This window comes from Andrographis paniculata, unplaced genomic scaffold (genome assembly GCF_009805555.1).
Source record: "Andrographis paniculata isolate CXL003 unplaced genomic scaffold, ASM980555v1 Contig87END, whole genome shotgun sequence".
Classification (NCBI taxonomy): domain Eukaryota; kingdom Viridiplantae; phylum Streptophyta; class Magnoliopsida; order Lamiales; family Acanthaceae; genus Andrographis; species Andrographis paniculata.
In genome coordinates this window covers 3,381,579-3,406,575 of record NW_026137625.1, presented here as the reverse complement: position 1 = coordinate 3,406,575, position 24,997 = coordinate 3,381,579, and the positions used below count along the sequence as shown (strand labels likewise).

Below are 24,997 nucleotides of genomic sequence, written 5' to 3'. Positions count from 1 at the left end.
GTAATAAAATTATAAATAAATTAATTATTAATATAATATATTTATAATGTGTGTAAAAATTAAAGATATTAATATATGAAAATAACAAAAAATACATATAAAAACTATACACACACATTTTAATAGGACTTGCTCGTCAGCTTACGCACGTATGAAGGTGCATTTTAGTATTATACACCTTCACCAATTGGGTAAATATTATGCACACAGCAATGAAATAATTCCCAACTCATCTATCTGCTGTTTGCTTCGCTATGATTCTTCGGGTCGGGATTTCTTCAATTCTTCTCTCAACCATTTTTCCGATCCTAATTCTCCAAACCCTTGCTATAAATCCACCGCGCGATTCACACGACTCCTCTTGATCCGATCAGGTTCGCCCCTTTCCTTATTCTATTCTAATCACTATATATATATATATATATCTTGAATCCCGCGGCGTTGCATCGTAGTTCTTTGACCTTGAATGTCAATTTGTTGACGACGAAGTTAGTCTGCGCCAAGTTTGGGTTATTTTAATTTTTGTTTAATAGCTTGTGGGTACCTCTGGCTTTCAATTTGTGTTTGTGTTGTTTTTTCTTGATGAATTGATGCAAAAGACCAAATTGGTAACTCGTTAAAGCTGCGAATCTCACACAGTTCTTTTTTTTTTTTCTGATTATATGTTGTCCAGAGAAAGCAATGTTGTATTGCCACTACTTCTTGGGTATGCATAACTGGCTGCTGCTTGGTAGTTGACGCGAGAAGCTATGAACATAGTTAGAGGTGTAACTGACTTTATCTTGAGGTCTTCTGGTAGCCAAAGTAGAGAACATGGTTCAACCTCGCAATCAGGAAGGTTCATTTTGCCGGCAGCAGTTGTTACTTTCAGGTATCGGCTATTCATCTTCATTTATTGTTGGTAGAGAATATGGACAAAACATGTTGAAAAGTATCCTCATTGATTTGTTGGGGGTATTCTACAGTTATATAACACACATATCCCATTGTGGTGAGATTGAGGTGTGGCATGTATCATAATATGCTATATGCTCTATACATACATTGGTTCATAACTTTGTATTGAAAGGGAAAACTTGGAAGGAATTGGAAGAAAATTAGTATGAGAGAGACTTGCTATTTTAACGTTAAGAGTAGAGTATGCTTCTTAATTGGATCCAATAATGGAATATAAGATGCATTTCTACTTTTATTGTCTTAGAAAAGTAGAAATCTGATTGAGTAATAGTAGGAAAAACAAAAAAACTGCTTTTGAGGAACATCAAACTCGAGGCTGGGCAGGGAGACATTTGTGGAATCTCACGCAAATAGGAGCTTAGGGAGGGCCCCACTTGATCTTTCAGAATTTTCTCCAATGTATGGATTATGGCCATGATTTCAGCAACATTTGATTCCGCTTTTGCAATATGCTTGCACAGGATTAATAGAATTTGCCCAAGCTGATAAGGCCTTCTTTGGTTGGATAATAAATTTACAGGATAATGACTTAGACCATGATGAAGGTTGCAATGATTTAGCATATCCTCATTGCATTCGCATCTTCATTTTAATGTATGGTGTTAACTCACAAAGGACATTTTTATGTGTTAATTGAACTAATGCCTCCTATGTTGTCTTCTATAGTAACGTTGGAGATGAGGCAATATTGAAGGTACTTTGGGAAAGATACCTGAATGCTGTTAATGAGGTAAGCATGTGTAAATTCTCTTAATAGTGTTGATTCTGCTGTAAGTATTGCAACACCCTCCTGTGTTATTTGCAATGTTTGTGCTCCTATGTGTTCATCTATGTATTTTTACTAGTATGCACGTCTGACAATATCTTGTGATTTTCAGGTGGAAAAGAGGAAGCCCTTCAATATATTTTTGAAGCAATTTTTGACAGTATTTGGGAATTGGAAACCCCTTAATCTGGGTCAGATTCCTGAAGAACCTCTCTCCACATCAACAGAGGAATATACACAAAATATTGGTGATGTGGTGGTTGGTTGTAGTTTTGGGCACCCCCCGGATATAATACTAGCCTTGATCGAAGAAGTTTCACAAATAGCAAGTTTGTTTATTGACAGTAAGTGTTAATGCCTATTTCTGCAGCCATTGAAAATAGATGTACTGTTAAAAGAGTTTCCATTTTTTTTTTTTCACACTTCTTATGTTTTGAGCTGCCACTTTCTGCCTTTGGATCAAACCTTTCCAACCAGTCTTTCTGGCTGCACAAAGAGCATGATCTCTTATACTTTTGTCCTACCATATCTTACAGTACTAAATTTGTTCTTTCATATACCCATATAAATCAAAGTTACAAACATAGTAAGATATGTGCCGTTTTGTGTATAAATCATTTCAAAATAGCAGTCAGTTTTTGCATTTAGTATGTTATGTATCCAGAAAACCTCCAGAGGACATGAAATATTTGTTTTGGCGATCTTTTAGGTGTGTTGTTTTCTTGTTTGTACATGTTCATTCCCCCTCTACATAGAATTCGGGCATAAATAACATAGAATGAACATATTGAGAGATTTCATTTTCTTTGTAGTAGTTTGGTTTCATCTGTTTGTATACCCATCTTATTACTTATTGTGTTGCTCAATCATCTTGGCCTTTTCATTTCTCTAGAATTTTACTTGATGGAGATTATTTAAATCGGATTCATTTATATATACACTTCTTATTTTTCCCTGTATGTATGCATGTTTATTGATTATTCCATTTATTATATAAAGTTTTTAATTTTTGGAATAACTATTTGCAGATCAAATGGGTGTTATGGAAAGCCTGGACATATCTTCTGAAACATGGATGCTGTTAGATGCATTGACTATTGTGACCCAATCCATTTATAACTGTAAAGTTTTTGGTTACTATGGTGGCATTCAAAAGCTTACAGCATTAATGAAAGGTATAGTCACCACATTTGTTCTAATAAATGCAGTCTGCCAAATCTAAATTTATTTAGCATTTTCTTTTATCTTTGTTACATATCCTTTTTTGCACTGAGTGTTCCATTCTATCTCATTCTTATATTTAAGTCTGTCAGCATAGGCATGTTGATGGGAGGATGGGGATATGAATGAAGAAGATTGTAGATTATTCCTTGAACATCATTTTTTTTTGTTTGGGGGGGGGTTGGCGAGTTCATTCGAAGTCAGCAGCTGACATTTGGTCTTACATCATAATATTGAGTTTGGATGTATATTTCATGTTCATATATATGGTACAAGTTCATTGATATTCTTACATTGTTTAGTAATTTAATCTAAAACTTCGGATACACTTGGGTTGTTCTCTGTTGGTGACGAAGGTATGATGTCTCCTGTATGACATGCTTAATACTTATTCCTGACTCATGTTTCTCCAGCTGTTGTGGTCCAACTAAAGACTATTACTAGCGCCATTCCTTCTGATGAAACTTCATTGAATACAATGGTACAAAATGCTGGAGTTTTGCAAAAGACACTTGTCCACGTGGTGTCCATCATATGTAACTTCATTGATATACCTTCAACTATTGATGAAAATGTTCAAGTTGAGAGTAGCAAGGCAGAGTCTTCAGCAGCAATGACCGATGAAAAGTTAATCAACCCTTCAACTTATTTAAAATATCCAGTTTCTGAGGCAATCTTGTTGTGGCATCAAACAACAGTTGTATCAGTTTTGGAAGCCGGCGGTCTTAATTGGTTATTAGGTAAGGTATGCAGCTTCAGCTTCTGTACACAATTTATCCTGTTCAGCTTTTGTTCACAATGTATACTGGAGTCAATGTTTCTGAGTTTGCTCTCTGGTCATGAAAGTTATGCTTCTAGACTTTGTGGACTCTTCAGATTTCTTCTGTAGTTTTATGAGAATGTGTATTTTGTTTTTCACAGATTTATCCCTCTATGAGGTTATCCTGCTGACTTAATTGTTGTACTGGATGCTATAAGAATGCTCATCATGATATTAAATGTATTTCAGATATTTTGCGTTTGATCAGGAGATTGGTTATGAAAGAACAGTGGGTTGATATGTCTCTTCAACACTTAACTCTAAGGGCTCTCCGAGCAGCTTTGGCTGACAATCCACGTGGGCAAAACCATTTTAGAAGTATTGGTGGCTTGGAAGTTCTTTTGGATGGTCTTGGTATTCCTACAATTGATAGCTTAATTGCAAATGATATTTCAAGCCATGAGAAGAGGTGTCTTCTTTGTACTTGCTAAATTATGTGGCCTTTTTTTTCCTCATGAATTTAATATTTGTGGGTTCTTATTCTGAATAGCAATATTGTGCTTGTTCTAGCTTGGTGTTATATTTGATCTTTGCTTCTTGAGTTTTTTCAACTTAGTATGAGTGCGCTATTTTCATCTTGAACTGGTGATGGTTGGCATACTAGGCATAACAGCAAACAGTCTTTACATTTTTTGGGGGGGTTTCCCATGGGGCTACTTGATAGATTTTGAGATCTAAATGCAAGTGCATTTAGTTATTCATGCATTATATATATATATATATACATTTGGGTAAGAAGATTCCATGTACTAAACTAATCTTGATATTCAACTAAAGGTCAATTGGATGGACATATATATAACAAGTATCAAGATGCCCTTCTGCTTGGTTGAAGAAACAAGGGGAGGAGAATCTTTTACTGCTTGCCACCACCATTATTAACAATGAACCTTCAGAATTGTAACTTCACTGAAATGAAGAATAATTGGCAGTAGAAATTCTAAAATTCACTGTTACCTGTACTTGGTATTATTTGTGGAACTGATCTGCTTGACATGTAAACTTCCCTTGCTTTGCTAGATTGCTCATAAATGTATCCATCAAACTGGCATTTGTGTGTGTTCTTACATTTATTTATAACCGTATCTTTTTTTCTTTGCAGAAGCAAAAATCCCTTGCATGGTATTTTTGATCTCCATGTTTTATCATTGGAAGTTCTTAGGGAAGCAATGTATCCTTTGAGAATTTATTTTTATCTGTCACCAGTTATTACTTGTTTGTTAAGATATATTTGGAATAGAATATATATTGTATCTATGATAGTTGTCTTATTTAAGAGATTTGTTGGCTATGGGGCCACATCCTTTATCAGTCAAGGTGTTTTATGTGATTGGTGCTGCATCTTCTTATTTATGTTCAAGCATCTCTGAACATACTGTTTTGGTTGTTTGGCCAAATCCCTTTTATTCATATGGAGGCATGTTGTGTGAATCTAGTTGTCCATGAAGTGTTGTATTTATTTCTCTAAACTAAGTTCTTTACTATCTATGGTATATGCATGGGGATATTCACAAGTTTCTTTAACAAGTTTGTAGCTTTGGAAATACCAACAACTTACAGTTTCTGTGCGAGAATGGAAGGGTACACAAATTTGCAAATAGCTTCTGTTCAGTTGCATTCATGCTTCAAGACTACTTGCACGTGAAGTCTAATACAAGTCATTATTTGGATGAGCTTGAAGGAAGGGAAGCTAAGACTTCAGAATATATAAAAGCAGAGATGTCCCATCCTGTTCAATCTAATCTATCTATTCTACAAGATTGGAGTGATTATGTTTCCAAGTTGAGTGGAGCTCTTTGCCATTTTCTTCTTGAAACCAAAGATTGCTACTTAGGTTGCATTCATCACTCCATCAGGAAACATGCAGTGGTTTCTGCAGTCTATGAGGAACTTTCTATAAAGTGGTTCACACGGATGCTTCTCACAGTTTTCCTGTGCATCAAGGCTTGTTCAGACCAAAATGAAATTCCTTGCCACTTAAGGTGGAGCAATCTAGATCCTGTTGTTTCTGTCTTTTCTTATATATATGGTACCTTTATTGTGAATATATTAGTTTTTGTTACCATTATCTTCTTTAATTTTTTTTAACCAATTTTTGCTTTGCAGGGTCTTTGCCAATGTGATGCAGCAGTATGTTATTTTTGCATTTAAGAAGGTTCTTTTGTCATCACCATCATTACTTGATATCTTCCGTAAAGAGCATATGTGGGACTTCATCTTCTCGGAGAATTTTTTTTACTTTGGCCCGGCTCCTGCAATAGATACTTGTAGCATGAGTAAATTTTTGTTAATGGATGAATATAGAGGTCCAAGTTTGGTTGAGGATGAAGTGAACACAAGTGAAGTTGGAATTCTCCAGGCTCAAGTTATCTCATTCATGGAATTTGCAGCAACTTTACCTGGAAGTTCCCACAACTTGGTTGGTCCTTTTTCTTTTTTATTTTGATGTTTCCTGGTTTGACATCCACTCTCCTGTTACTCATATAGAGTACTAGCAGAACAATCTGCATAACCTTCAGCTGCTAACGTGCATGTTTTAAAGAATTTATTGAAGGAACATATAGGACGAGATGAGTTTTAAAGGTCAACAACATTATAAGTGTATTTTTTCATCTACTTACAAGCACTTGATAATTCCAAGGCACTGGATTAGTGTTGGGATTATTATTTGATGCGTCAGGTGTACAGGATCAGTGTTCTTTTTTCACTGGAGTTGTCTGAAGACGAATTTTTCCATATTTTCTTGAATATGCTAAAAAACAATGAGTTCCAAAGAAAATATGACATACTTCGGTTGATGAATCACCTCCACTAGTCTTGATAGGTAGATAATTTAACTAATTATTTTTTATGCATACTAATAACTGAGTAGCAATGGCCTATCATATCACTTATTCATTGACTGATCAGAGATTCAACATACTTCAGATAACACATGCAATGAGATTGTTAGGTTCTAATAGTTTTAAGTTTTACTGTACACATACCTTAATTTGCCAAATGCTAGCACAACCTTTTGTTCTAAAACAATGATTTTAACTGCATCCATGTTGTTGTTGTTGTTTTTTTTGCCCCTGTGAACTTTGTCAATATCTATTAATTAAGGCATGGAGAGCTCTATTTATTCATTTTCCCTCATGATACTTGAATGGATGATACATTGTTGCATGCTTTAGTAAATATTCGACAATTGAAGTCAATATTCATTAGTTAAATGCAATTTAAGGAATACTGTTTTCTTTTTCTTAAATTTTGTTCTCTGTGATTTGCATGCTTTTTTTGGTATTACATCACGTTGTTCTTTCTAGTGATCACTTCATCTAATGATCCATGTTTGACAGCCTGAATGTACTGTTTTGTTGGATGCCCTTGAACAATCTGCCTGTAATCCTGGCCTTGCAACTGTTCTTTCCAGAAGCCTCCTTCATATATTGCAGTGTTCACTTGAGAAAACTGCTTCCTCATTTAAGTCCCTCGATGCAATTCCTCGGGTGCTCAAGGTTGCCTGGATTCAGGTCCAGGAGTCTAAAAGAAGTGAAAATGATTTTTCAGATGCCTCTATGATTGGCACAGTGTCTAATCAAAGCCATGAAGTGTCTTACTCACCTGAGGACTGTCAGAGTTGGGAGAAATGCATAAACATACTTATGGATCTATTTGCAATGTATTTCTCAATATCTGATGATGCAAAAAATTCGATTATTTCTAGTTCTCTCTGTATCAACTGTATGTTTGATTTATTTTGGGAAGATGGTCTAAGGAATCTTATGCTCAAGTATGTTCTTGATCTCATGAAGGTATCCACATTCCACTCCATGTTTTGGTGGCCCTTTTCAAATAATTATTGTATTTTCTGGGGGGAGGGGACTGAAGTTTCTTTCATTTGGCAGTTTGTTCCACGTAATGAAGAGGACCAGAAAGCAAAAGTCTTTCTGTGCTCCAAATACTTGGAGACATTCACACATGTGAAGGAACGAGTTATGAATTTTTCAGACTTGGCAATTGAGTTGCTGGCTGGAATGAGAGAGATGTTATTAGTAGATCAAGTGGTATGCAAATAAATTCTCTTTTTAATTTGTATATCCTCGCAGTAATAGAATTTGTTTTAAGTTGACTTGTGCAATTGTTATCTTCTGTAACCAGCATTATCAAGCATTATTCCGTGAGGGTGAATGCTTTTTGCATGTTGTGTCTCTGTTGAACGGGAATTTGGATGCTAAAAATGGCGAGAGATTGGTTTTGAATGTCATCCAAACACTGACTTGTTTGCTGTCACAAAATGATGCTTCAAAGGTACCTTCTTTTGATGATTATTTCTTTGGCAGAGCTCTGTATTTTGCTCAATGCTGATATTTTAAATATCTTCATGTAATTTCGAAAGATTCCCACAAAAAATAAACCACTAAAGTACAATAACCGTGATGAAGCTCCTTAATTTTCTTGGCTGAAATATTAGCTATAAATAAGAAATTCAAGTTAATTTGCTTTTATTGCTCAATAAGATGTTTAGATTCATGTGTACATCAATGCTAAATAGATTGACCTATGCTAGAGTTGGAGAAATTATTTGTCAATTAGACAATTAGGTGAATATTTGACGATGCAAATCTACCAAATATGTTAACTCTCAAATTACAAACACGCGGGGAGGGATAATTTTGGATCATGTGTCATTGACTTGAACCTTTGTTTTCCTTGCTAACACCTGAAAGGATATTTTAGGGTTTGTATCATTTTCATTAAGTTAGGTGGGTCCCATTACCCCTTGCACATCACTCCATTATAAATTTTGACCGGTAATGTTATGAAATGTTTTTGGAAAGAAAATAATATATATATATATGGAGATGAGTTAGCTTACATTATGAGGATAGAGTCATAAGGAGAAACATAGGTGGGCAGTGGGCTAATAAATAGAGCTCTGAGACCTAAGGAGAGAATTGCCCTTAAAACAGTTGAACAAAACAGAGAAAAAACTGAGGTTAAGGCCAAATTGCTAGATTGTTAGATCCTGTTGCTCCACATTTTGCAAAGTTAACCAATTCATTTGTTGAGCGAGAGATAGTGGTGAAAAGTGATGCTGGGACATTGCAGATGTAAAGGTGCAGCAATTGATGAATTTACTTATGTGCTTTGGGTTTGACTGTTTGAGGCAAATGCGTGGGCCACTGCTTGTGATATGTGGTAGTTTCCATTTGCCTATGTTTCCTATGATTTGATTGGAGCATGTTGGAATCTTTTGTAAGCCGAGTGGTTCCTTAGTTTCAAGGTCCTACTATCGAAATTTATTTTTTAGAAGGCTTTCTATTTTGTAGGAGACTGACTCCATATATTGATGTATATGATTTAAGTGATCCTAAGGCTAAGATGAATGGAGCCTAGGCCAACTGCGAGGAGTTCTCAATATCTTTTCTTTTGCTTGACAAGAGTATACTCTAATGGAATCTTTATTGGCTAGTGTTGTACTTAGGGTTGTATATGAATCAGATCGAAACACTGATATGCTTTCTGTGCGGCTCCTCACTTCAGAATCCCATGTAGAATAAGAAATTGGAACCTCAATTGGTCAAGAAATGCTGGTAGTGAAGAAAAGCGTGATGATGTAGCTTAAACTTTGAGTCTTCTTTTTTATAAGATAAGATAATTTAAACTAATAAAGTGCCACTATCTTTTTTTTTATTTTTTTATTTTTTTATACGTGTATCACTGCTGTAGATTTGAAAATGTCATTAAAACCATAACATATAGAAAGATAAAATCCTAACTGTTAAAAACTAGTAGGAACTTAATGTTTAACCATGATTAACAAATAATGTTCTAACCAAGAAAACTTGCAATAAATAGATTGTAGCATTCTTTTATTTTACCCTATGCGCAAATATTTGATCATTGTTCTATACTGAACTGGTTAACCTTTGTTGTTTAATATTATGGTTAACAGTCAATTTTATTTTATGTGTTGAATGATGACATAGGAGCAGTGCATGGATGGGTGCAGAAGTGTTCTTGTTTTTATAAGTAGACTAATTTTACCTTTCAATTTTAAAGGCTGCTTTCAGGGCGCTTGTCGGAAAAGATTATCAGACTTTACAGAGTTTGCTGCTGGATTTCTGTCAATGGCAGCCGAGTGAAGCGTTATTATGTGCCCTGCTTGACATGCTGGTTGATGGGAAATTTGATCTCATAGTAAATTCTGCCATAAAGGTAATGTTTTCAAGCATGGACTCTTAATGGCTTTTGATTTGCATCCTAAACATATTTCTTCTTCATTTCTTCCTCAGAATGAAGATGCGATCTTGCTGTATCTCAGTGTTCTTCAAAAGGTAATTGATTGGCTTGCACTTTTTCTTTCTCTTTTCTTTGTTTATTCCAGAGTACAGCACTTCGTCAGTGGCTTCCTTTCAGTGTTATGCAAAAGTTTGAATCTTTTCTAAGTAATCTACTTTGTTTATGAATTGGGCAGAGCAGTGACTCATTGCAGAACCATGGGCTCGAGATATTTCTTCATCTGCTGAGGGATTCCCTTTCTAATCGAGCTTCGTGTGTTCAAGCAGGAATGCTCAACTTTCTTCTGAATTGGTTTTCACAAGAAAATGATGAAACTAGGGTTTGTAAAATTTCCCAGTTAATTCAGGTAATTGGTGGGCATAGCATATCTGGGAAGGATATACGTAAAATATTTGTTCTTCTCCGTAGTGAAACTGGTTCTCGGAAGCAGTCAAGCTCATTACTCCTAAATAGCATGTTAGCAATGCTAAATGAAAAGGGGCCCTCTGCATTCTTTGATCTCAATGGGATTGATTCTGTAAGTTAGTTCTTTCCAGAAATATTTTCAACTCTTTGTCCCAACCTCTAAATAATTTTTTGTGATTATTGAATAGGGTGTAACACCTGGATGAGTTGTAGTCCTTTTTAGTTAAAATGAAAAAACCCTAATCCATAATAAAAAGTCATTATATTTCCTTATTTATTATTGATTAATTATTTTATTTTATTGTTTTGGAGGAGATAAGTTTGTCAAATTCAGCCAAAAACGTTTCCTGCACTAAATCTATTGCTTCAGTAATTCAAACAGAAATTTCACACAATCCTGGTTCTTTTTGTTATTTATTTATATTTATATTTATATTTTATTATTATTGTTGTTATTTGGAGTGTGATGGCTGAATTTTATATTAACAAGCCTCCTGGGCTGTTGAATTTTGTCTCTTACCTTAGCAATGGTGTTGCTGCCATTCTTACATAGAGTTATTTTGTGATATACTTATTTACATTATATGCAGGGAATTGTATTAAAAACACCTCTTCAGTGGCCCCTGAGCCGAGGATTCTCATTTACTTGTTGGCTGAGAGTAGAAAGTTTTCCCCGAAATGGATCGATGGGACTCTTCAGTTTTCTGACAGAAAATGGACGAGGGTGCTATGCTGTTCTTTCACAGGACAAGTTACTTTATGAGGTAAAGCTAAGCACCTTATATCTTTCCAATTTGAGAGTCACGATTACAATCTTTCACATAAGCTTACAAAGTTCATTGATATATGTATGCATGAAGCTATATAAATTTGTGTTACGGATTGAACTATGGTTTAAGAATCTTTTTCTTTATTTCAGTCAATTAATTTGAAACGGCAACGACTATTGATAAATGTCAACCTTGTAAGAAAGAAGTGGCACTTTTTGTGTTTAGTACATTCTGTTGGTAGAGCATTTTCAGGGGGGAGCCAGCTGAAATGTTATCTGGATGGTTCTCTTGTATCTTCCGAAAAGTGCAGGTAATTTCAATTGAGAGATATATTGAAGGAGAATACTTTATATCCGCACCTTTATAGAGGAATTGTCAATCTGATCTTTGTAAATTCAGGTATCCAAAAATTAACGAACCATTGACCAGTTGCAGCATTGGCACTAAGCCCAATATCCTGATGCATGAGGAAGAGAACCTCATGCATGCTCACGCAGATTCTAGTCCTTTTCTTGGTCAGATTGGTCCCATCTACTTGTTCAATGATGCTCTCTCTTCTGAAGCTGTGCAGAATATCTCTTCTTTTGGGCCAAGTTATATGTACTACTTTCTTGACAACGAAATTTATGTGGACAACTTATTGTCTGGTGGGGTTCTTGATGGGAAAGATGGACTTGCATCAAAAATGATCTTTGGACTTAATGCACAGGTTCTTTTAATTTTGTTAGGAAACATTTTATGCTGTATAACAAATGAAACTCTACTCATAATTAAACTTCTGCTTTCAGGCAAGTAAGGGTAGAACCTTGTTCAATGTTTTACCAAATGTTGATCTTACTCCCGATAAGAAGCTTTATGAAGCAATTGTATTGGGTGGATCACAGCTATGCTCACGAAGGCTTCTGCAGCAGATCATATACTGTGTTGGGGGGGTGTCTGTATTTTTCCCTCTTTTAACACAGTCCAATATGATTGAAAACAGACGAAGTCATCATGTTGGGGAGTTGCCCACTCCTGTTACTAAGGAGAGTTTGGCTGCTGAAACAATAAATCTTATAGCATCAATTTTAGATGATAATCTAGCAAATCAGCAGCAAATGCTCCTACTTTCAGGATTTTCAGTATTGGGATTTTTATTGCAATCAGTTCCAGCCCAACAGCTGAATTTGGGATCTCTTTCAGCATTGAAGCATCTTTTTAGTGTTGTCTCTAATGGTGGTAAAGACCTTCAATATATAGATAGTTGTTAGTTGATTATGAAAATGTTCTTCAATTTGTTGTCTTGGTGGTGGTATTTTTTCTCTTGAGCAATTTCCATTTCTGATTGTAATGCAATGTTCTTTTCCAGGCTTGTCAGAGTTGCTGCTGAATGATGCTGTATCTTACATATTTCTAAACCCTCATATATGGGTCCATACTGTATACGAAGTGCAACGAGAAATGTATATGTTTCTTCTCCAACAATTTGATAGTGATCCAAGGTTTCTAAAGAGCCTGTGTAGACTTCCTCGTGTTCTGGATATTATTAGACAATTTTATTGTGACGATACCCACAGCAAATCTACTTCTGATGGAAGAACTATTATGCATTCCATGGATGACCTAATTGTCGGAGAGAAGCCTGATAGGGAAGAAATACGTAAAATTCGTCTTTTGTTGTTAAGCCTTGGTGAGATGAGCCTCAGGTATGAGATACTTTTAGCACATTTTTGAACTAATGTATTTGTTGCTCCTGATCTAAGAAGTTTTATTTATTTTATTCCTGATATATCTCTTTTAAAATTATATTGTTTTATTTGGATCTGCAGGGTGCAGATAACAGCATCTGATATAAAAGCACTTGTTTCGTATTGTGAAACCTGTGAGGATATGGCTTGCATTGAAGATGTTTTAAACATGATCATACGTGCTGTTTCCCAGAAGCAACTTCTTTCTTCCTTTCTTGAACAATTGCACTTAATGGGAGGCTGTTTGATCTTTATCAATCTTCTATGCAGGTATTATCCTGGTTTTTTATGTTTCAAGTTTTATTTCTTCATTAACATATATTCCTCATGCTACTTTGAGAGTGTAAACACAATAAATCCTCGGATGAAGAATTTATATGATACACATTGTAGAGCCAGGAGCAGAACTTTCGGTATTTTGGTTCTTTTCCTTGTTTCTATTACTGCCTCTGTGGATTCGCCATTCCTTTTTCAATTTTGATAAGATGAGTGAATTGCAATGGTGACAGAATGCCCTAAACAACAAAAACATGGTTTCAGCTATTGGTCACTGCCTATCAAAGAACCGTGCATTAATTTATATCATTTCTTGATTCAATTCATGAAACTATGTTCTCTCCAAAAAAGGTTGTATAATAGTCAATTATGTTTATGCTTATTTTCTGTGAGTATTTTCTATTTTTCTATTGTATATGAATTTTTAAATATACGTTCTTTCTGAGAAAATATGATCTCTCAAGGGTCTTAGGATTGCTCGCACATTTTTTCCCAATCAACCAGATTCTTTTTCCTTTTAATTGTTTTATGGATATTCGGCATTTCATGTGCTGTTTTTCATTTGATTTATTGGCACAAAATGCTTGTAGGGATTTTGAGCCGGTTAGGTTACTTGGCTTACAGTTCATTGGAAAAATTCTTGGTGGATTTCCAACAGAAAAGAAAGGATTGAAGCTGTTTACCATTCCAGTTGGACGATCCAAGCCTCTGCCTGAAGCTTCTAAAAAGGCACCCCTACATATGCAACCTATTTTCTCCATAATATCTGATAGGATCTTCAGATTTCCACAGACAGATCATCTGTGTGCTACTCTGTTTGATGTTCTTCTAGGTGGTGCTAGCCCAAAACAGGTTGTGGATCATATTCATTTTTATATTGGTTTTGGTATATATTTTGCACGGTTTCATTGAAGTTTACATGCTGCTGATTTTCTTACTAATCTGTTGTGGTCCACAGGTGCTTCGGACGAACGCACAATCTGAAAGACAGAAGAGCAGCACAAATAATTCTCATTTCTTCCTTCCGCAGGTTTTATGCCTCATTTTCAGATTTTTATCAGGTTGTGAGGATCGCACTTCAAGAATTAAGATAATGGGAGATCTCCTTGATCTTCTAGATTCAAATCCTTCGAACATTGAGGCTTTAATGGTATTACAGTTGTAACTTGCTAGTATCTATGCCAATAAGATCATTCCTAATGAGCAGTAAATGTTCCATGCAGGAAAATGGATGGAACGCTTGGTTGGAGGCCTCTGTGAAGCTTGATGTGTTAAGAAATTACAAGTTCAACAAGCAAACCCATGATGACTCTGAGATGGACGAGCAATATTTTATCAGAAACATATATAGTCTTGTTCTTTGTCACTATATTCTTTCTGTAAAAGGTGGCTGGCAAAACTTAGAAGAGACTCTGAACTTCCTACTAATTCAAAGTGAACAAGTATGCAGAACTTTAGCTCCATCATGGGACAACACAGTTTAAATATTACTGAAAGATGAATCTCAACTAATGTCTTCTTTTGCAGGTTGGCTCCTTTCTTCGTGATTTATACGAAGATATGACACATAAGCTGATAACTTTATCTACAGATGAAAATGTATTTGTTTGCCAGCCATGTCGCGACAACACATTGTACTTTGTGAAATTAGTTGATGAAATGCTCATTTCAGAAATGAGCCAACAGCTTCCGGTATGTGATGTTCCCAACAGTTTTAATTGCTTTGTTCATCTTTCTGCATTTCCGTCTCAAAATCTTGGTGGATCTGATAGCATTAGTTTCCATAAGATGCTCATGGAGGCAATGCGTTAGTTGAGAGCTGAAGTGAATCAAACCATAATTAAACTAAGATGCTGGAGACTATTGCAAATGAGGATATTGTAACCTAAATTGGAATGAATGCGCAGTTAAAGGCACATTTATCATTTGCTAAAACAGCTATCAGCTATTGGAACAATAAGTTCTCTACTGCACTACTATGCTTCAAATACTAGAAAAAAAAAAGAAGGAAAATGAAAGTGAAAACTCAGCCTTTTATGCTCCCTTCTCTTGTATATTTTATAAATAAATTGGCAATCACTGTACACTTTCCGTGGTGTATAATCTAGCATTTTTTATGTATGCATGGCATGGCAGTCCCATGTTCGTGGAGCCATTTAGAATTGTCACAATAAATTTTCATTTCTTGACTTACTATTTGTTAGCTTGCTTCTTTGCATGTAGAATTGTTTAATGGTTGTTGCATTCCTTTTTCCTTTTTGTTACAGTACCCTGGACGCAGCTCCAAGGTTCCCCAGGCTTTGGAATTAGATAATTGTCCTGACATCAATGCTGCACTGTGTGAAGCCCTGCAGGGAGGAAGTCCAGAAAACTTATCAGGGTAACTCACTTGATTTTGAGTTTCAGTTATTAAAAAGCTATCTTATACATGTCCTTACTTGAGTTGGTACTTCATTTTTTGACTTTGACCTTGGTTTTTTTTTTTTTTTAATAGAACTTCTGGGTCACATAACCAGAATGACTTAAATGAGGACAGACTAATTTCTGACCAGTGGTGGAATATATACGACAATCTTTGGGTTATTATTAGTGAAATGAATGGGAAAGGTCCAAGCAAAGTGTTACCTAGAGGAGCTTCATCATCGACGTCACCATCTTTAGGCCAGAGAGCTCGTGGATTGGTAGAGTCATTGAATATCCCTGCTGCTGAGATGGCTGCTGTTGTTTCTGGGGGCATTAGCAGTGCTCTGGTTGGAAAGTCGAATAAAACTGTTGATAAGGCTATGTTGTTGAGAGGGGAGAAGTGCTCAAGATTTGTAAACCGCTTGATAGTACTTTATCTTTGTAGATCATCTCTTGAGAGAGCATCACGCTGCGTGCAACTGGTTATCCCTATCTTGCCTCTCCTTCTCTCTGCTGATGATGAGCAAAGCAAGAGTAGGCTGCAGCTTTTTATCTGGTAATATCTTTCTCACAGTTCATTGATAAACTGCTATATGCATTGTGATTCCTAATGAAATGCTGTTCGACTAATTATTTACTTTATTTTTGTGTAGGGCCTTACTTGCTGTTAGGTCTCAGTACGGGATCCTAGATGGTGGTGCTCGCTTTCATGTTATTTCTAGCTTGATAAGAGAAACTATTAGCTGTGGAAAGTCTATGCTTGCTTCAAGTGTTATGGATGGTGATGATTTGCCTGATTTAAGTTGTAGTTCCAAAGAAGGAAACTCTATATTTAATTTCATCCAAAAGGATCGACTTCTTTCTGCGGTATATTTTATAATTTTTTGTTTTTATTTAGTAAACCATGTTTAATCATACTGGATACTTTCTGTAGACTTTGGAATTGCTGCCAGGTTCATAGTTTTCTGAAATGCATTATTAGATTTACATGAATTAAAAAACATAAAATTAGGCAACATGGCGGCCAACTTTATTTTGTTTGTCTTTGGAAAAAGAAAAGAGTGATAACTGTTCTTCAGATTATTTTCAGCTGACCCTTTGATTCTGACAACCATAGTCTATGGCTGTGAAATTAGTTTCAATTGGAAAAAGTAATAGTGATAGATGTCCGTAACTTTGCTATTGGAAAAATATGTACATATTGTATTATAACCTCTTCCAAAACATGGTCAAATCTTTACCTGAAGATATCATAAAATTACCACATATCTTCGATTCCGATAGTAATATTAATCAGATAATAGTTTACAGTAATTATCGTCTATAACGTTCACTTTGGATTGCCTGTTGAGGTTCAACACTACATTATGCAGGTAACTGATGAAATCAAGTATATTAAAAGTCTGACAGCTGACCGAGTTTTACAATTAAATGAGCTGCGAAGTAGACAGGAAGAAAATACAGTTTTAGACTGTAATCAAAGGAAAGATTTCGAGGTTCAGATAGAAAATAATTTAAATGCCATTCTGGCATCTGATGACAGCAGAAGGTCTTTGTTCCAGCTCTCCTTGGATGAGGAACAGCAAATTGTCGCTGTAATATAATCATCCCTAGCATGTACATTATTATATCTCTTATTTTTATCCTTCATTTCCATGCTTAAAATTTCAACTGCTACTTCAACAGGAAAAATGGATTCATACATTTCGTTTGCTGATTGATGAGAGGGGTCCATGGTCTGCCAATCCCTTCCCAAATAGCATAGTTACACATTGGAAACTCGATAAAACAGAGGATGCATGGCGCTGTAGGCAGAAGCTGAGGCGAAATTATCATTTTGATGATAAGCTTTGTCGTCCCTCTGCAATTCCTAACAATGGGGCAGTTTCTTCTGAGAGTGATGGCAAACATGGTTTAGGAGCTCTCTCATTGGAGAAAATGAAGCAATTTTCAGTAAAGGGCATCCATAGAATTACGGATGAAGGGACTTCAGAACCAAGTGAAAGTGAGTCTCAATCTAGCCAGCAAAAAACCTCAGAGATTGTGGGTACTTCTTCAGAAAAGGAATTTTCTGAGGTGGAGAAGGAGCGCAGTGGACCGGATATTGTGCAAGACAGAGAAGACTATCCCTCAACCGGTGACTCGAAGAAGAGCGAGGTACGATTTTGAAGATTGGTAGGTATAACAACTTATGTATTAGTTCTGTAATTTGTTTGATGCATTTTCAGGTTCTCACGACAATACCCTGTATCCTGGTCACACCAAAGAGGAAAATAGCTGGGCGATTAGAAGTTATGAGACAATACTTGCATTTCTTTGGTGAGTTTTTGGTGGAAGGTACAGGTGGGTCATCTATTCTTAAAAACGCATACACCTCAACTACTTCTGATCCCAGCAAACCTGAACATTTTGGAGGACCACAGAGGCAGAAGCTGCTAAAATTCCCTGTGAATTCACATTTAGATTTGGAAAGAGTTAATGCAAGTGAGAATGCTAGCTCTATTGACCGAAAACAGAATAAATGTATTAAGCGCCATCGCTGGTGGAGTTTATCTAAGGTAATGTTGTTTTCTTTGAATTTTAAATTTTCATATTATTTAATGTGATATGGACAACAAACATTTTAGAAAGAAATAAGAGGCATTGAACGAAAGATAAGGTAAACAAAACAGCATTAATCATAATAAGTTATAGAGAAGCACCCTCCAACGACTGATGTTACATTAAAGGATCTTAACCTGAAAGCCTAAGCTGTTAGGGATATTCATCATTTATTTATTTATATACAAGGGAGTCAACCAACAGTTTCTTGGTTTGGAATAACTCAAAAAGGCTTGAAGGGTCACCTTATTTTTTTACTTAAAATTCATCTTTAAACTATTGAGCACACTGCCCTAAACTCATCTGGTTGTTTTGTGACCATCACAAAGATTTCAAAAACAGCTTAAATTTGTTTTGTAGCATTGCTCTTCGGAATTTCAAGTTCACAAAACATTGTCAGATGGTTACATTTACATAACAATAATCACAATTCTTTTTCTCTATTAGTGTATTGTGTCAGTATAATCTGACTGGACTTTATACATTCTACTTGCAGATTAAGGCTGTTCATTTGACTCGATATCTCCTGAAGTATACTGCAATTGAAATTTTCTTTACAACCTCTGTGCCTCCAATATTTTTTAATTTTGCATCCCAAAAAGATGCAAAGGATATTGGAAACTTCATAGTAGCAACCAGGAATGAAACTGTACTGCTCAAGGGCCTCAAGGACAAGGCTGGAGTTATTTCATTTGTTGACAGACGCATAGCTCAAGAAATGGCTGAAACTGCTAGAGAAAGCTGGAGGAGAAGAGAGATTACTAACTTTGAATACCTAATGATTCTCAACACCCTTGCTGGAAGGACATACAATGATTTAACCCAGTATCCTGTGTTTCCTTGGATATTGGCAGACTACACATCTGAGACTCTTGATTTGAAGAAGTCATCAACATTCAGAGACTTATCTAAACCTGTGGGAGCTCTTGATCCAAAACGATTTGAGGTTAGAAGATATTATTTTTCCTGTTGCAAATCATTATCCTTGTGCAAATACTATTGCTTTTCTGTGTAATAGTTAAGTGACTATTTCATCTCTAAGCGTAAACAATGGGGATTTTATTCTTTTATTTTAGTAGTTTGATCAACCCACTGTGGGCTGTATACTTTTCTTTTATTACCTTGGATATAAATTCTTTTATTTTTATCGTAGGCAGAACATGGGGTTAGATATAAATGTGAATGTGACTGTATATAGCAGAGTGGATACAATACTGAATTTAACCACAGCCCTTAATGAATAAATTATCAATTTATTTAAATAATTAAATTCCAAATGAAAGGTTTGGATTAAATTCAACATATGCTGAATTAATTTAAAAATTAGCATATGACCAACCCCCTTTATACAGTAAAGCTTTAATAGTGAGAAATTGTAATACACTAATACTTGACTTTGTTTGTGTGTTCTTTTTCGATGTTATATCATTAAAAACTTTAACCAAATATAGCTTACATCTCATTTTTTGGCCATTGACTCAGGTTTTTGAGGATAGGTACCGCAACTTTGTCGACCCTGACATTCCCAGGTAAAAAAGTGGTTCCCTTTCATGATGATATATATTATAATTTTGATTTCTGAGATCCAATCTAGTTTGTCTGATACCATGGGCTTCCCTAACAGCTTCTATTATGGTTCTCATTACTCGAGCATGGGAATTGTTCTCTATTACCTACTTAGATTGGAGCCATTTACCTCTCTCCACCGTACTTTGCAGGTAAGTTTTGGTTGTTCGCTGCCAATGTATATTTCTACTTACGGTCCTTTCTAGAGTGCTAAATAGATGCTTTTATTTGTTTCATATTTTAGTTTTCTCTTTTCCGCTTAGCTTCCCTGATTTATCAATCACGCATGCATGTGCTCAAAAATGTTCAACTGTCCTATCTTCAACAGGGTGGTAAATTTGATCATGCAGACAGACTTTTCCAAAGTATTGAAGCCACTTACCGAAATTGCCTTTCCAACACCAGTGATGTAAAGGAGTTGATTCCTGAATTTTTTTACATGCCGGAATTTCTATTAAACTCCAATTCATATCATTTTGGTGTAAAGCAAGATGGTGAACCAATTGGTGATGTTTGCCTTCCACGGTGGGCCAAGGTATACCAATTTATCCAAAAAACTTCTTACATTTCTTGTTTACTGTTATATTGTTGTTGAAGCTCGGGCCTCCACATTTTTTGATATACTGGATAAGCTTGAAAGCATTTTTTATGGCCCAATCATGGGTTTGGTAGATGGTGGAGATGGTCACAGTATGATGATTATTAGAGTTTGCACAACCATATCATGTTATCATTCTCTCCGTCTTGCTAGTTTCTTCTTTTAGGTGATTGTCTTTCATTTGATCCTCATGAGAGATGTTACTAGGTCATTCATCCTGAACAAATTTGTAATTGTAATTGGTTATATGGTTGATTTAGATTGGGTTTCTCACTCATTCGCTTGTGATATTATTAGCACACAGATCCTGTCTGGACATGTTATACCTCTGTAAATTGTTTAGTTGCTAATTTTCACAATGTTTACAGGGCTCACCAGATGAATTCATCAGTAAGAATCGGGAGGCCCTCGAAAGTGAGTATGTCAGTTCAAACCTTCACCACTGGATTGATTTGGTGTTCGGTTACAAACAGCGAGGAAAGCCCGCTGTTGAGGTAAATAAAAGGATATGTTACCTTGTCTCAATACCGATGTTAATACACTCAATTAGCCTGATCCTTGAAATATTGTTGCACAGGCTGCAAATGTTTTCTATTATTTAACTTATGAAGGTGCGGTTAACTTGGATGAGATAGAAGATGATTTGCAAAGATCAGCCATAGAAGATCAGATTCTTAATTTCGGTCAGACTCCAATTCAAGTTTTCCGGAAGAAACATCCAAGGAGAGGGCAACCTGTCCCAATAGCTCATCCTCTGCGATATGCTCCTAGCTCTATTACTCTAACTTCTGTTGTTTCAAGTGTAACACCTTCTCCAGTTCTGTATATCAATGTGCTGGATTCATACATCATCAGCGTGCACGAAAACCTCAGAGTTTCTGTTAAGTTGTGGTTGACAACCCAATTGCAATTTGGTGGAAACTTTACATTCTCTGGTTCTCAGGTGTGTTGTTACTCGATGTTACCTGTACTTTATATAAGTTTTTTCCACTAGAGTTCCCAATTAACTGTAGATTTCTCATATAGGATCCCTATTTTGGAATTGGTCCCGATGTATTCTCGCCAAATAAAATTGGGAGCCCTCTGGCTGACAACTTTGAACTTGGACCACAATGTTTTGCAACCTTGCAAACACCGTCTGAGAACTTTCTCATTTCCTGTGGCAACTGGGAAAATAGTTTTCAGGTCTTATCTCTGAGTGATGGGAGAATGATGCAGAGCATTAGACATCACAAGGATGTCGTCAGCTGTGTTGCAGGTAAATGTTTTGTTGAATGGAAAGATGTTGCATTTTCCTAACTTAGCTTCTTTCCTTACAATTTGTTTCTGCCATTATTTTGAGGGTGAATTTCAAATGTGAATTTCTACATTTGGCTTGGTTTCATGCTACTAGATATTCTGACTTACATGTGATTCAGAGAAAACTATTTCAAAAAGGATTTTTTCCTGTCAATAAATAAAAAAATGAACTCACTGCTTTACTTTCTATTTAATTGAATTCTTTCCGGATTTGTGAAGTCAAAAAGATTTATCGAAATTAGACCAACTTGACTTCTTCGTGCAATAGCTGCCCTAGAGATCTCTGTAATATGTCTTTTGACTATATTGGAAGCTACACATGGCTTGTCTTATCTATTGTTTATTGTTAAATATCAACTCATCTAAAAGTTTTGATAAGTGCATCAATATGATGAATTTTTTTTTTCGTTTATTTGTTTATTTATTTGCTCTACCACGTCATCTCATGTAGAGCAGTGCTCTTTTTCAGTAAGAATTGTTACCTAATTGCTGTTCCCATCGCAATTATTTTGCAGTAACTTCCGATGGAAGTATTCTGGCTACTGGAAGCTACGACACAACTGTTATGCTGTGGGAAGTTGTTCGAGCCAGAGCCCCAGAAAAGAGATCTCGAAATCCACGGACTGAAATGAATTGGAAGGATTATGTTGTTGCCGATTCTCCTTTCCATATTCTCTGCGGACATGATGACATTATCACATGCTTATATGCTAGCGCCGAGCTCGATCTAGTGATAAGTGGTTCAAAAGATGGAACATGCATTTTTCATACCTTGCAGGAAGGTACGTATGTGAGGTCTCTTCTGCATCCTGGCGGCAGACCATTGTCCAAGCTTGTTGCTTCTCGTCATGGTCGTATTGTGTTTTGTGGAGACGATCTTAGTTTACACCTGTACTCTATCAATGGGAGACACATTTCAACAGCTGAATCCCATGGGCGTCTCAGCTGCCTTGAACTGAGTTGTTGTGGTAACTTTCTAGTTTGTGGCGGAGAACAAGGACAGATTATTGTCCGGTCCATGCAGTCCCTTGAAGTATTGGCAAAATATAATGGGATGGGAAGGTCGATTAGTTCTTTGACTGTGACTCCAGAAGAATGCTTCATAGCTGGGACGAAAGATGGAAGCCTTTTAGTGTATTCCATTGAAAATCCCCACCTACAAAAATCTAGCCACCAGAGAAATTTGAAAACAAAAGCGTCTGTAACTTGAAGGAGTACTTATTCGCCAACCTTTTGATGTTGAAGACACATAATCTTCAGGGTTTCAGGTGCGTAGACCGACTTCCTTACAAGTTGTTTCTGTTCTTTGCTTGTTTGCAAATTTAGTCCTATATTTATGGTAAACAATCATTTTTATCTTGTATATTTCATCAGTTGTGTTTTAGTTCTTAGACATTGAAAGAAAATCATCTGTTTTTTGTCCTTCAAAGAACAAAGAAAATATACTTCCCCTGTCATAGAAAATATGCTCACTTTCTTTATTTGTCTGTCGTAAAAAAATGTTTTTTATTTAGTAAAAAATCATATACTACTTTTTATCTATTTTTTTATTATAAAAAGTAAAAAGTGCACACCATATTAAAACTCGTGAGTGGAACTGGAATTGCCGTCTTTATCCACTGGTACTCTTCCTTCAGACCAAAGTAAATATGTTATATTTGAATAAATATATAGAGTGATATTAATCATAGATACATGATTAAATTTGCAACCTTCCATATATATAAATGATAACCAGGTAAACACCGTCTTTCATGGAACCAATGGATTTAATTATCAGTAGAATGCGGAAATGAAATGACTCAACTGAATCATTATTGAAGATATTGCAGCACTAAATGATGCCGATGTTGGTTTTGATTGTGTCTCGACTCTCATCTCAGAATGAAATTAGATTTTTCAATGTCTACTTTTTTTTTTTTTTTTATTGGATAGATTTTTCAATGTTTTGGTACAACATGATGGTTCATGCTGTACCAACTTACCTCATCCTTCAATTTTCCTTTTCAGATGCAACATGTCATCCATGAACAGTCTCTGAATCGTCTCCTTCGTCTGGAGAACCCCAAGTGCAGGATCTTCAAGGCTCTGTTTCATTGACTATACATCAACACAGAACAACACACTCATTGGTTGTCTTAAAATCCTGCACCGGCTACAAAAACTGAGCTCCCTAATCATCATAGCTATAAATGCTAATCTAACCTGAGGCGGTGAAAGGTATAGATTTTTACTTTTTTTTTTTTTTTTGTTTTTTTGTTTTTTTGCATCAAAGTTTGATCATATATGATGGATATAAAAGTAGAATTTTGGTAAATTCTGGGGTTGAATGCATATACATATTTACATGTGTCTTCTTGCTTTAGTGGCTGCTGCTATTTTTTCCCAAGATCTCTTGTTGGAATGGTATTTGATTGATTGTATAGAGATACATATATATATATATATAAGCACTGTCTAAGTGGTATTATACCAACACATTAATATAAAAGTAGTTTGCAGAGTGTTAGGTTGGACCGGGATTTATCAAAGTACACTTTCGAGTAGCTATTGTCCGCTACTGTTTTACCTAAATTATTTGTACATATAATAATATGTTTATAATTTATATAAAAATTTAAAAATATTTTAATATTAGAATATATGATTATTTTACTATAATAAAAAATTGATACATGTAATAACAAAGTAATAATAATAATAATAATAATAATAATAATAATAATAATAATAATAATACTTTAAATTGAAATGAATAAAATATAATAAATTCATAATTAATAATAAAAAAATACATATCATATTTAAACTAAGGAAAATGACAAAATATAAAAAAAAAAGTTGAATATTTATATAATGAGTTGTAATAAAATTAAAATGTTTTTTATAATATAAAAAATAAAAAGTTAATATTTAAATTAATATTTTTTAAAAAATAATGAATAATAAAATTTTGGCAAATTTCTTCATCAAAAGCAACTAATAATAAAAAAATATTTACTCATAATTTTACTATTTCAATTTTTATGTTATATTATATTAAACAACTATTTTAATTTAAAATTTTAGAGTAAAAATTATTTTTGGTATCATTCAATATTAAAATTATCAATTTTGGTTTTAGTCAAATTCAAATGAAAATTTATCAATTTTAGTCCCAAAATGGTTGACTGACACTAAACACGGCCGTGTGTTACGGCCGTGTTGGAGGACTCAGAAGGTGACTGGGCGTCCCAAGCAGTCAACACGGCTTTCACGACCATGTTTTCAATATAATCATATTGTAGGTTATATTTATTA

General features: G+C 35.2%; 1 protein-coding gene across 2 annotated transcripts; it reads left to right on the top strand.

Moving 5' to 3' along the window:
- Positions 1–201: 201 nt before the first annotated feature.
- LOC127242527 (BEACH domain-containing protein B) lies at positions 202–24,062 on the top strand. 2 transcript variants are annotated; one of them, XM_051262085.1, is made up of 41 exons: positions 202–374; positions 674–871; positions 1,624–1,687; positions 1,836–2,067; positions 2,752–2,898; positions 3,358–3,684; positions 3,954–4,173; positions 4,867–4,935; positions 5,300–5,746; positions 5,871–6,183; positions 7,106–7,561; positions 7,655–7,813; positions 7,908–8,057; positions 9,813–9,968; positions 10,046–10,087; positions 10,228–10,569; positions 11,048–11,221; positions 11,377–11,537; positions 11,627–11,936; positions 12,016–12,442; positions 12,576–12,912; positions 13,036–13,224; positions 13,821–14,082; positions 14,189–14,380; positions 14,454–14,672; positions 14,758–14,922; positions 15,498–15,610; positions 15,725–16,189; positions 16,287–16,500; positions 17,007–17,228; positions 17,320–17,790; positions 17,862–18,191; positions 18,731–19,180; positions 19,717–19,763; positions 19,859–19,952; positions 20,129–20,335; positions 20,767–20,892; positions 20,976–21,341; positions 21,425–21,656; positions 22,213–22,965; positions 23,708–24,062. In XM_051262085.1, the coding sequence occupies exons 2-40, from the start codon at positions 750–752 to the stop codon at positions 22,905–22,907; spliced, it is 9,714 nt and encodes a 3,237-aa protein (XP_051118042.1). In that variant the 5' UTR covers positions 202–374; positions 674–749; the 3' UTR covers positions 22,908–22,965; positions 23,708–24,062. The 2 variants fall into 2 exon arrangements, with proteins under 2 accessions (XP_051118042.1, XP_051118041.1); XM_051262084.1 differs by having other exon boundaries at positions 12,016–12,445.
- Positions 24,063–24,997: the final 935 nt, after the last annotated feature.